At 36.1% G+C, this 13,042-nt stretch overlaps 1 protein-coding gene across 3 annotated transcripts in view; it reads right to left on the minus strand.

Moving 5' to 3' along the window:
• The window catches only part of LOC106873141 (uncharacterized), an 83,961-nt gene extending 77,876 nt beyond the window's left edge, over window positions 1-6,085 (minus strand). For 2 of the 3 annotated variants that reach the window (XM_052973711.1, XM_052973710.1), the window contains exon 1: window positions 3,846-6,084. In XM_052973711.1, the coding sequence (XP_052829671.1) occupies window positions 3,846-5,306 (1,461 nt within the window). In that variant the 5' untranslated portion in view covers window positions 5,307-6,084. Of the gene's footprint in view, window positions 1-3,845 lie in introns of all 3 variants that reach the window. The other variant, XM_014920372.2, reaches the window with a different exon arrangement.
• Between the last annotated feature and the right edge of the window lie 6,957 nt (window positions 6,086-13,042).

Below are 13,042 nucleotides of genomic sequence, written 5' to 3' on the forward strand. Positions count from 1 at the left end.
TTTATTGACCCCGAAAGGATGAAAGGCAAAATCGACCTCGGCGGAATTTGAACTCAGAACGTAGCAGCAGACGAAATACCACTAAGCATTTCGCCTGGCGTGCTGTTTCTGCCAGCTCTCCGCCTTGTCCAGTCCTTCTTTTAGTGCAGTGGCTTACATGCCTTAATGACCCTGAGGACTATACCAGCAAAGTACAAGTTCCTCATAGAGTTTTTCATGCTGGGCAGGTCAAAGGATAGAGGTCAGACTAATATGAACTACCTCCTCGGAGGTTCTAGGTTGGCCAAAAAGTCTGTTTGGTTTTTGTTGGTGCTAAACTTCAAGCACTCTAACAAGTGGCTAACTTCAGTCCGTCCCTTATGTATGTGTACTCATTGACACTTTAATGTAGTTCAACATGTACTTGCAATGAAATAGGTTGTATTTTGTGTGTTTTGAATCACCCTGAAAATGAAGAACCAAAACAAACATTATCGACACCTCATGCTTTTTTTTTTTTTATCTAAAGAAAGCAAGAAGTTGGCAGAAATGTGCAGGAAGATATGCACTGTGTATGGAGAGGATGTCTTTATGGAACATGTGTGCCAGAAATGGTTTTCCAGATTTTGATTGAGAAATATATTGATTGAAGATTCACTTACTCTGGCTCGCTAACTGAAATTAACTCTTAAGCAATTTCCTCTGGCCATATCTGGCCCAAATTGTCTACCAGTTTTATGTTAAAACTGACCATATCTGACCTCTCATACCTACCCTACAATATCATTTTATACTTATACAAATACACCATTGAAATCTTGAAGCTACAAGATAATGTGTGATTAATTAAAAACAATGTAAATAAATAAGCAATACATTTGACAAAGAAATCTGAATGCTAAAGGGTTAACAGTGACACCAATTCACATTATATGGTTAGGATGATCATAGATGTTCCAAAGATATCTAAACTGAATGTTGAAAACTATCTGCATCAACTTGGTTGTGTCAGCAGGCTCGCTGTTTGGGTCCCAGATCAATTGAATGAAGCTAACCTCCGTCAACATATTTCCATCTTTGATTCATTGCAGAAACTTGTAGAAAACAATCCTTTCATTTAATTTTTAATGTTTTTTTTTTTAAGAGAATGATAACAGGGGATAAAAGATAGATTGGCTATAACAATATGAAGCACAAACAATCATGGGGGAAGCAAAGCAAACCACCACAAACAACCTCCAAAGCAGGATTTCACCCAAAGAAGGCTATACTTTCAATTTGGTGAGATTTGAAGGATGTTGTCTTTTGCAAGCTTTTTCCAACAGACAGGTCTGTGAGTCTGGATGTGAACTATGACCACCAAGACAAATTAAATGCAGTGATCCACCAGAAGCATCTGGCACTTGTTGATCATAAGAGCATTGTCTTTCATCATGACAATGCCAGACCACACACTTCTTTACAGATGCAGCAGAAGTTACTGGGGCTTGACTGAGAAGTTTTGTCACACACTCCACATTCACTTGACCTTGTGCCTTCAGATTACAACCTGTTTTAGTCTCTTCAAAATTCATTGAACTCAAAGAAGGATGTAAAAGTTCACCTGGAAGAGTTTTTTGCCAGCAAAGACAGGAAACTCTTTGAGCAGGGAATACTGGATTTGCCCTCAAGATGGCAGAAGACACTGGAACAAAACAATAATTATATCATTGATTGAATAAATTACTTTGTGTTTCGCCTAAAAGAACCAAAAGGACTTTTGGTCAACCCTGTAAAAATGGTATAGTGTAGGATGAACAAACCTTGCAAGGGAAAAATGGAAGCAAAGTTACAGAAACATCAATGATAATTCAAAACCAATATGACCAGGGAGAAGGCATTTTCTCAAGGATTTTTAGGCCCTGAATTGGAACCCACAAAGGAGGAAAAGAGGACACCCTAAGAATAACAGGAAGTGGGATACTGAAGCAGAGTGGAAAATGCAGGGATGCCATTAAGAAGCTGAAAAAGAGGGCTCAGAGTTAACAACATTGAGAAAAGTTATCAATGGCCTTATGCTTATGTAGATAATTAACAGTCAGAGATATCCATGCCAATGAAGTTCCAGTTCCAGTTGATCCAATCAATGGAACAGCCTGCTCATGAAATTAATGTACAAGTAGCTGAGTACTCCACAGACACCTGTACCCATAACGTAATTTTCAGGGAGATTCAACATGACACAGAGTGTGACAAGGCTAGCCCTTTGAAATACAGGTATAACTCATTTTTGCCAGCTGACTGGACTGGAGCAACATGAAATAAAGTTCCTTGCTCAAGGACACAACACATCACTGGGAATTGAACTTCTGACCTTATGATCCTAAGCTGAATACCCTAACCACTAAGCCACTCACCTTGTCAATGAAGGAAAGTTATACAAATGAGTAGTTCATTAGACCAGAAGTGACTTGGTTACAAATTAAAAGAAGCATTCAAACAACATGCATTGTAGCATATAAAGAATAATTATAAAAGTTAATAGCAAGTTGATGAGTTTGCAAGGAAAGGAAACAAAACTACAAAAGGGCCACATCTTTATCTTTTTCTTTTATTTGTTTCAGGTCATTGTACTGTGGTCATGCTGGGGATTCGGTCTGAAGAGTTAAGTTGAACAAATCGCCCCCAAGTACTTATTTTATAAATCTTATTCTATCAGTCTCTTTTGCCAAACCATTAAGTTACAAGGATGTAAACAACCCAATGCTGATTGTCAAATGTTTGTTGAGGGAACAAATACAAACTCAAAGACACATCTGCACACACACACACACACACACACAAATACATGTATACATGTATATATACGTGTGTGTGTGTGTGTGTATGTGTGTATGTACATGGTGAGTTTCTACACAGTTTCTGTCAACCAAATTCATCACAGTTGACCCAGGAAGATGACCCAAGATGCCATTCAGTGGAACTGAACCCAAAACCTCATGGTTGCAAAGTGAGCTTTTTAACCACACAGAAATGCCTATACCTATATTAACATTGTTTCAATTATTCAATGGGTTTTGTGAAAATAGCATTTCAATTTCTAATCTCAGGTTAATGTTTGAATTTGTATTTTGTTTAACTGGAACTGCTAAAATAAAAAATAAAAAATTGATCCACAAACTAGAAATAGGTTGCCTTGCTGTAAATTGAACATATATTTAATTTTGATTGTAATTCTTAGCAAGTGATGACAGACTGTAGAACTGGTATTGTTGAAATACATCTGCATATTTTTGTTTGCTTGTTTGAACAAATATCATTTATGTTTTAAGAATTTTTAATAAATTTAAAATCCATGCTAAAACTATTTGTGTTTGACTAACTTACTATTTTATAATTTGTCTTTATCTATCCCCTCACTTTCTGAAGAATACTCATGTCCAAGACAAGATATTTCTCTTCCTCATGCAACACTCGTGTACCTTAATTTACTAGATTGGCAACCAATCTAGTTTGCCAAAGATCTGAAAAAAATAATTGCTCATTTATAGCTTACATATATTATATACAAATTTCTATCTTTAACAGAAATTTCCTATTCAGTTTGTGCATGTTGAAGCTATGGTAAAATAAAATCAGTCAATCAGAGTTAGAGAACCAGTTTGAGAAAAGGGTTAAAATCTGTAGGTTTTAGACAATCGGTATGACAAGTACATGCTTTGCAATTAATGTTTAGTAATAAATAATATCAAAGAACAAGTGTTCATTTTATTCTTTTTATCAAATATAATAAACAACATACTATATTATGGAAATGATATATTACACACAGATTCATATATGTATGCATATATACATATATATACACACACACACCTTATACATACCTGAAACAAAGGTTGATGTCTTCCTTGTCCCATTGCCTGTGCAATAACTGCAACACATTCTAATGCAGCTCGTCTTAGATTTCGCTTCGAGTCTGTTAATAAGGGTACAATTTCCTTACACAAAGCATATAAATCAAATTCATAGCTTGGAAACGTCAGCAAAGCTGCAATTAAGATATTAATCATATCTTGTCTTACTCGTGAGTTCTTATGGCGTAGGTTATCTAACATAACACTAAGAACAAGCTTAGGTGTAGCATTTTGCATAAGTTTTATAGTCACTTTCATAATGCCTTGCCTAATAACAATCTTATTATTGCCCAATCGTCTTGCCAATGTTGATACAAGATGCTTCAGAAAACGTTGTGCATCTTGCTCAAGTTTTTCCACGAGAATACTTAAAATCTCTAGGGCAATAGTTGTTATTTTAAAGTTAGAGTCATCAAGTAAGTTATCTATAAAATAAATGAATTGTAACATATGTGGGCCCATTTTATAGAAAATTTTCTGTCTTGAGAGAGAATGCAGAATTCCTTTAACACGTTCAACAGCTGGTGCTCTGAGTCTATAACCATCTTCAAGTCGCAATATTTGAGCAATAATTTGCTGTGGAAACACTCCAAATTCATTATCATCAGAGTGAAATATTTCTGTTTGTTGACCATCTTGATAATTTGAATTCTGTGAGTGAGGTTGTTGGAATGGAAATTGGTGTTGGTGGTTGGTGTGGAAAATTGGCTGTGCCAGAGAATATTCTTGAGAATCATTCAAATCAGAATAAAGTTCCCTATCTTCAGGATGTAATTCTCTTAGATATGACAATCTAATATCTTCAGGTAGCCTATGCAAATAAGATTTGAATTTGTTTAAACCAACAAGTTCAGAAATTGTCTGTAGGGCAAGCATTGCAAGCTCTTGTAAATTATCATTGTAATCCTGTGACACTATTTTTGTTAGAGACTGGACATAAGGGAAAACGTGGCGACCACTCAGATCTTTAGTGAAAAGAATTGGTAAAGCAAAAACCCATTCTTTTTTAATATGATCGTTGCTATTTTCTAGTCCATAAAGCACAATGGCCTTGGACAATTCTTCAAAGTTTTTCGTATATTTCATATATAAATGCATAGCTTGTATTGAAGATCGACGAACAGGTTTTTTAATATCAGCAAAAGCTAAAATTAAATTTTTTAAGATCAAAAACATGCAAGAGTCAATATTAAATCCTAATTGAGGTATTAGATCTATAATCAAATGGAGACATTTTAACCTGACCTCCCAAGCAACATCAACCAAAACAACATCCAAGCCTCTGAAAATTGTCCACGGATCTTCCCACGGTAATCGACCTCCATTTCGTTTAACTGTCAATTGTAATTGTTTTAAAGTTTCCAGTTTTTTAATTGAACTTTGATCATTCAAGTGATCTAAAACTTCATCTTGTTCCATGTTCTTCATCATGTGGGGGCATGTACACAGAACTTAAATAAATTACACCACAACAAACGAGTCGGTTATTAAGGAAGAACGAATCAGTAAATGGACGTCACAGCCAAGACAGTCGAATGGCAACCGTGACAAGAACAATAACATAAGTCGCGGCTACAACAAGCACTCATCGCCACAAATAATTTTTAAAATACTAGCTTAAATTAGAAATATACCTTAATTGTATTTGAAAGAAAAAAAAGATTTCCATAGAGAATCCTTGTTATTTCATTGTTTCGTGCTATGATGTCATGAAAAGTCAAAGCAGCCGAGTAACGGAAATTCGGTAGCGTTGCTAACGTCAACAACAAAACGCAGTTGGGGCATCGAACCAAAGCTAGACTGAGCGATGTCCCTTCTTGTAGCTAACAAAAGCTCTGATTCTTTTCGAAACTGGCATGAAGACACATCGCAGTGAAGTAGTGTGAACATCTTTGACAGGTCTGATTCGTCTATTAATTTTGTCGGGCTCCGCATTGAAACAGGGTTATTCGACGAGTTAGCTGTTCGTATAGAAGTATAAACATGATGGCGACGGCTGAGATTGCGGCGATACTGCTGGAGAAGTTGTCATCAACAACAGCCTTAACAACAGTGGTCATGTGACAAAGCTGGCACGCTGAAGGGAAACTACTCTCATCGCTATACAATTAATGTTGATTTTCTTCAAACTTTCATTTAGCACCCGGCCAAGTGTGTTCCATTAAGCTGATTGGCAATAAAAATTCATCTTGTATACAACATCGCTATAAATGACAACTCAATTAATTAATTACAAATAATAGCGAAATAATTTTCTCAATTTTAAATGAGTTATTACACTCAGCTTTGATTATGTTTTCAATTAAAGACAGTTTCTCATTTCACTCACTAAATCACATTGTTTCAGATTGATCATTGCATTTTACTGTCTTTTTTTGAAATTTTTATTTTTTATTTTTTGCAGTACTTTATTCTCTACACTTCTTTTCCTTCAGGTGTGAGTTTCTTTCGCGCGCACGCACACACACACACACACACACACACACACACACACACACACACACACACACACACAAACACACACACACATACACACATACACCACACACACATCGTTGTATCTTGGGAGGGTCGTTATGCCAATAATAAACCCACACACAAATACGAAAACGAATGTAAGTGTATGTATGTATATGCGTGTATGTACGTACATGTGTGTATTTTTGTCAGTTTACATATGTATATTCATGTATGTATGTGCATATATCAAGTAATAACAATTGTCTTTTGTTCAACAGTCATTCTCTTGATATTTGTACTTTTACTACTTATCTATGTAACTAACCATTAAATTTTTTATTGTTAAGTGGGCGTTAACATATTTATTGTAGTGAGCCACGAAATTTTTATTAATTAAAATTACTATTTAAATTTATATTATTCATATCCGGGTATTTTGCGATGGTCACTCTGCCTATAAAATGTGCACCGGTTGTAGTTCATTATTTGTTATTATTAATTCATTTGTCAATTGATTAAAGTGTCAATGGCCAGTGCTGATCACCTGATCATGGAAACACTCTGTCCAACTGACACTTATTCAGCGTGGATAGGTTGGCTTAAAATCACTGTCGTCATCCAGCAGGGGATCGAAAACAGCTGAGAGGAATTGATCTGTCAAAGCCTTTTATTACGTAACTGTTGTTTTTACAATGTGTTCAACGCCCATTTTGTTGTCAAGATAGCTTTTGAGAGCCTTAAAAGTATTCTCTCCCTCTTTGTTCCTTACTTTTCTAACTTTTCAAATCTCTTTGTCCCGTTTCTATAGTAATAAATATTTATTCATAAAGGTGTAGATCTGACAGGAAAATTTCACAACAGAGGAGTGCATCCAGTTTTTGATAGTATATTATGGTGCTAAAATGATATTCCATGAACACTAATGACGTGCATGTAAAAAAATCAAACGTCAAACACGTGTGGGTGTAAGCAAATAGAAAAAAATAAATAAATAACATTTCGTATTGATTTCATTGATAATGATATGATTTCATGCATAAAACAAGTAAAATGATATCTAAAAAAAAAACGTTCACTAGTTCAATATTTCCTTAATGCTTGTTAGTAAAGACGATTGACATCATTATATGTCATATCATTTGTGTAAAAAGGTTCAAAATTATAATGGTTGTAATTGTTGCTCGAGACAAGTGTATAATATGGTATATCCAATGATATACCATACAAATTTTAGCCATCACTGTAATGTTTAATCTAAACCATATGGACTAATGTAAACTATTTTATGTTTCTATTACATCAGTCCATGAAGATTAAAAGAAAAAAGGTATTAGTTTACGTTCATCCATGTCTTTTAGATTACAATCACATATAGCTAATATATTTCAGATTACACAACATCAACAACAACTACTACTTATACTAGATTCCTAACTGGTTATAAGAGGGCGAGGTTGTCCTCTTAAACAATCTGCTGTAGGGGGTACTGCTGGATGATGGATTTTGGTGATGATGTTATTCTATGCTTTCCAATCCATGGTGCTGGCCTTAGCATGCTTGAGGTTGAGGCATTGTGACTTAAGGTCTTCTTCAATTTGTTTTGCCCATATCTTCTTTCGATTCTCTAGCGTGTGGGTCACTGCCACCACAAAAATTGATGTGGTAGAGTACCACTAATTAGATGAAAATTTATCTAACCATCATTTTATATCCATGTTTCAATGCTAGCATGTGTTGGCAAGTTTGTTCAAGTGTAGTGTGTTGACAGTTAATGTGGTCCTATGTCAGCTTCAAGGAAGTTTAATCCTGATATCAAACCTCACTTCTTCATCCACAGGCTCCTTCCACTTGTATTTACTTAACACTTCTTCATGTGAATCATATCCGTACCAGTGCAACTGTCTCTTTTCTTTAAACCCTATTCTTTTCATGCCCATTTTTCAATATCTCAGCCTACTTGAATGCCATTGTTCATAAATTCTGACATTACACTTTCAGCAGAATATGCCACATTTCTTTCAATCATCAGCATATCCTTTACATTCAGTGTCTACATCTCATTACCACGCAACTTGCACATAGATCAGTTAAAACAGAAATATGTTGATAAAGACATTAATTGTAATTATTTTGAAGAGCAAATTTTTGAAAATGAGGCTTGTTTCAATGTCCTAAGATATACATTGTTTTCAGCTATCTTGCTCAACTAGTTATTTTGTGTGTGTGTGTGTGTGTGTGTGTGTGTGTGTGCGTGTGTGTGTGTTCATACATGTATGCGTGCACTTAGTAAATCCCTGCTATAGTATTTTCTTCTACATATGTGATTAGGCTTTTGGTACCTAATCACATCTCACATTCAGTCTTTTCACAAAGGTAACAATGCACATCAAAAGATCATATTAAATTTCAGTAGGTCCTGTTTTATTGTTATATATCTTCTTTCTGGTATACACTTATGCTTCATATAAAGGAGCCATTCACTGCTAATAGATTTAAACGGTAAACTGTCATCCCTCATAAACTATATTATCATTAATTCTATGTCTAGATGTAATGAGCCATTTGAGCAGTTGATATCTTTTAGAGTTACTCACAGTTTAACGATGCTCATGTAGTTAGTTATTCCCATGCAGCTATATTTTTGCCTTCTTGCTGGTTTGCAACACAACACCCACCACCCCAACTCAACTTTTGCATATATCTTAATTATATTAATTTACATAATATTGTGTCCTTGTCTTCCCACCATCTATTTCTGAGCCAAAGCAACTTTTCTGAAGCTATTGAGTGTGAGTGTGGTTTGGTTAGCCAGGAGCTGGAAATTTGTTTAGACAGTGTGTTGTTTTCACACATCAAACTAATTGCAATATTCAGTTTCAATGAATTGTATTTATTTCCATATTGACATTACAAAAGTTACTTGCCAAAGGCTGTGATGCTAAATGCCAATAGCAAATGTGTGATCATGTACATTTGGAGACAGGAGATGTGCTTGGTGAGGTGGTCTTTTAACATGAGTTCAAAGTGGCATGGCTGCAAGTGGGCCAAGATAATCTCTTCAAGACTTCTAGCCATTCTGTCTTCTTTGCCTTGTATTTTTCCTGTGTCTCAATTTATAACCATGGTTTGGCACAAATATGCATGGAATTTTCCATTAGTCTTATTGTCACAGAAGTGCACCAGAATAATGATTAGCCAAAATGCAGGCCAAGATCACCTGATGCGTCATGGCCTTCGTTTATTCCTCAGCTGACATGGTTTAAAATGCTAAGTAGTACTACAAGTCTGCTATTACAAGTATCTTAGTTAACAGCTTTGTTACTTTTTAGACCTTTTTAAAGTTTTCTTTTACTTATTTCAAGATCATTCTATCAAATTTTAAATTTCTTTAAAAACATATAACAAGGCACAGGAATGGCTGTGTGGTAAGAAGCTTGCTTCCTGTGCATGCATCAGTCTATTCACTGTGTTGATTTTTGATGAGACGGATGGAATTTTTTGAGCTGCTTGGCAACGGTTTGTCAGTGAATGTTATACTGGTAGAAAAAAATGTATTCGGACCTTAGCGATTATGAGCTGTCCTCAGCGGAGGAGGAGCTCGTTAAGGTGGTAAATAGAATGGACGAGCATTTGGAAAGAGTAAAGAGTTTTGCTGAGGCTGCAGAGGTGAAGAAAAGAGAGGTGAACCTAGCTGGACTGAAGGAGCTGTTTAAGATGACACAGAAGGTGGGCGGTGATGTAAAGTTATTACCCCCAAAAAGGGTTATGGTAAATATGGAAAAGAAGACCATTACCTACAAGGTGTACTCAGTGGAGAGTGGGAAGGTGGAGCGGATGGAGATGGAAAAAATAGAAAAAGCATTGAAGGGGCTTTCGAAGGAAGTGACATATATAGCGAAAGGAAATGGAGATGGGACGGTGGTTGTCCTGTTTAGCACAGCGGAGAAGGCAAAGAGGCTGGTGAGTACAATGGTGAGAACAGAGGAAGTAGTACTTTTACCCATGTACCCTGGAAGAAAGAATTCTAAGGTGAGGGTAGAAGGAATCCCACCCGATATAAAAGTGGCTTGGCTTGCTGCAGCCGTCCTCATTGGTAGTGAGGAGGAGGTGGCTGTCCTCCAAGCCACAGAGACGGAGGAAGAAGGATATAGAGGAAAAACATTGGAAATCATCATACAAGCAGAGGTAAATCAGCTGGAGAATTTGGCGGAGACAGTGACATTGAGAGAAATAGTATTGAGAGGATGGGTAGAGGGCAGAGTTCTGTGATGCTTTAAATGTGGCCAAAAAGGCCACATTAGAGCTCACTGCCCTCTACAGAGGAAAACGACAGAAGAAGCAGTGCTGGAGATGGAGGAGAAAAAGGAAGAAGTACAGATAGAAGGAAGGAACAAGGAGAATGAATGGACAGTGACAGAATAAAAGGAAAAAGAGAAAGAAGAGGAAGAACAGTCAGTGGGACCCCAGACCAACTCCATCCCACCCAAGACCACTCAGACCCACTTTCCCCATACAGACACCAAACCCACCCACCCCCTCTCCCAACAGGAAAAAAAAAGAAGAAAGAACAGACACCACAAAATTTACAAGACCCCTCCCCTGGTGAAAAAGGTTACGTGTACATAGAGGAGAGAGTGTTATCACTCAGCAATGGGGAAAATGGTAAACAAAAAAACTAGATCAACGACTAAAGAGGACTCAGGACTCATAGGTGGTGAGTGGTGTTACTCAGTGTGGGATGAGTAACACTCTTTTCATCTTCTCATTTCTCAGTTATCATTCATGCATCATTATTTTGATATTTTGATTTTAATGTTTTTCATGTTCATTTTCACGTGTCATTCATAGTATCATATTTTATGTTGTAGTGTCCCCCTTTATGTAATGCTTTTATAGCAATTTAAAAGAAATATAGAAGCTTGCTTCCCAACCACATGGCTCCAGGTTCAGTCTCAATATGTGGCACCTTGGAAAAGTGTCTTCTACTATAGCCTTGGGTAACCAAAGCCTTGTGAGTGGATTTGATAGACGGAAACTGTAAGAAGTCCGTCATATATATATGTATGTATGTATGTATGTATGTATGTATGCATTTGTTGTTTGTGTCAGTATTTGTCACCCCACATCGCTTGACAACCGATGTTGGTGTGTTTACATCCCCATCACTTAGCGGTTCAACAAAAAGAGACTGATAGAATAAGTACTAGGCTTACAAAGAATAAGTCCTGGGGCCAATTTATTCAACTAAAGGGAGTGCTCCAGCATGGCCACAGTCAAATGACTGAAACAAAAGAGTAAAAGAGAATGTGGATCTTTCAATACAGTGGAATTTTTTCATGTTTGTAAGCATGTATTAAATAGCTAATGAGTAAAAAAAAAAGTGAAATAATAAGTTTCCTTGAATGATAGTGTGTTGATTGTTAATTCCTAATAATATATTGGGAAAGTTGATAAAAATCAGGTGGGGGTGGTGTGTCAAAAGAAAGCATAAGATGGAAGTAGGAATGGGATTAAAAGGAATTGATTTTAAATGGTTAGGTTTAAGAAAATATTACCAACAGCAGTATGGGCAACAGCAAAATGAAATAAGAAGAAATGTGCGGGAACTTACATATAAAAATGAACTTGAAAATGGCAATAGCATTAATGATGATGCTGATGTTGATGATGATGATGATGATGATGATGATGATGATGATGATGGTGACGATGATGATGATGATGAAAACAACAGCATCAGTGATTATAATCCTTTCTTTTATAGGCACAAGGCCTGAAATTTTGGAGGAGGGGGCTAGTCGATTACATCGACCCCCAGTACACAACTGGTACTTATTTTATCGACTCCGAAAGGATGAGAGAGAGGCAAAGTCGACCTGGGCGGAATTTGAACTCAGAACAAGAAGACAGACGAAATACCGCTAAGCATTTCGCCCGGCGTGCTAGCGATTCTGCCAGCTTGTCGCCTTAGCATTGGTGAGTATAATGATGACCGCGCCAGTGGTGGTGGTGATGATGATAATGATGATGATGGTGATGGTGATGATGATGATGATGATGGTGATGATGATGATGATGATGATGATGACGACGACGACAACAAAGCCGACGACAACTACAATGCGAACATGAAAATGAGGCTGAAAGTGACCAGCGTAATTGTAAAAGTGATCAGACTACAAGTGTCCACCCATAACTAATAATATACAATGCAATAATATATTTTTAGTTATCAAAGAAAACACTTCATTAATTCTCAAGTACTTCTTTCGATATACAAAAATATCAAATGATATTTATTTTCAGATATCTTGTAAATTTTTATTCTTATTTTTTTAAATATAAAAATAAAGAATAAAAAAATTAAACGTTTGTACAAATATATCAATCAAAATTATTCATTATCATTGTTATATTTGTCCTCTCAATAACTTGGACGTCTTAAGTTTTATTTTCAAACTTTCTCAGTTATTTGCCATTTAGTTGATTATTTAGTTGCCTAACTATTTCAAAAAAAAAAAAAGAAAGAAAGAAAAGAAAATGTTTTATTTTATTCAAAGGACAGAGCATCTCCTCACAGCTAGAATAGACACGCCCAGACAGTTGCGGTCAGGATGTCCAGAGAGAAATAAACAGCTAAGGCATGCATCTTATATAAAAACAAAATCTTACAAAGCCAAGACTACACACGATATTCAATCTAATTC

This window comes from Octopus bimaculoides, chromosome 16 (genome assembly GCF_001194135.2).
Source record: "Octopus bimaculoides isolate UCB-OBI-ISO-001 chromosome 16, ASM119413v2, whole genome shotgun sequence".
NCBI classification, from domain to species: domain Eukaryota; kingdom Metazoa; phylum Mollusca; class Cephalopoda; order Octopoda; family Octopodidae; genus Octopus; species Octopus bimaculoides.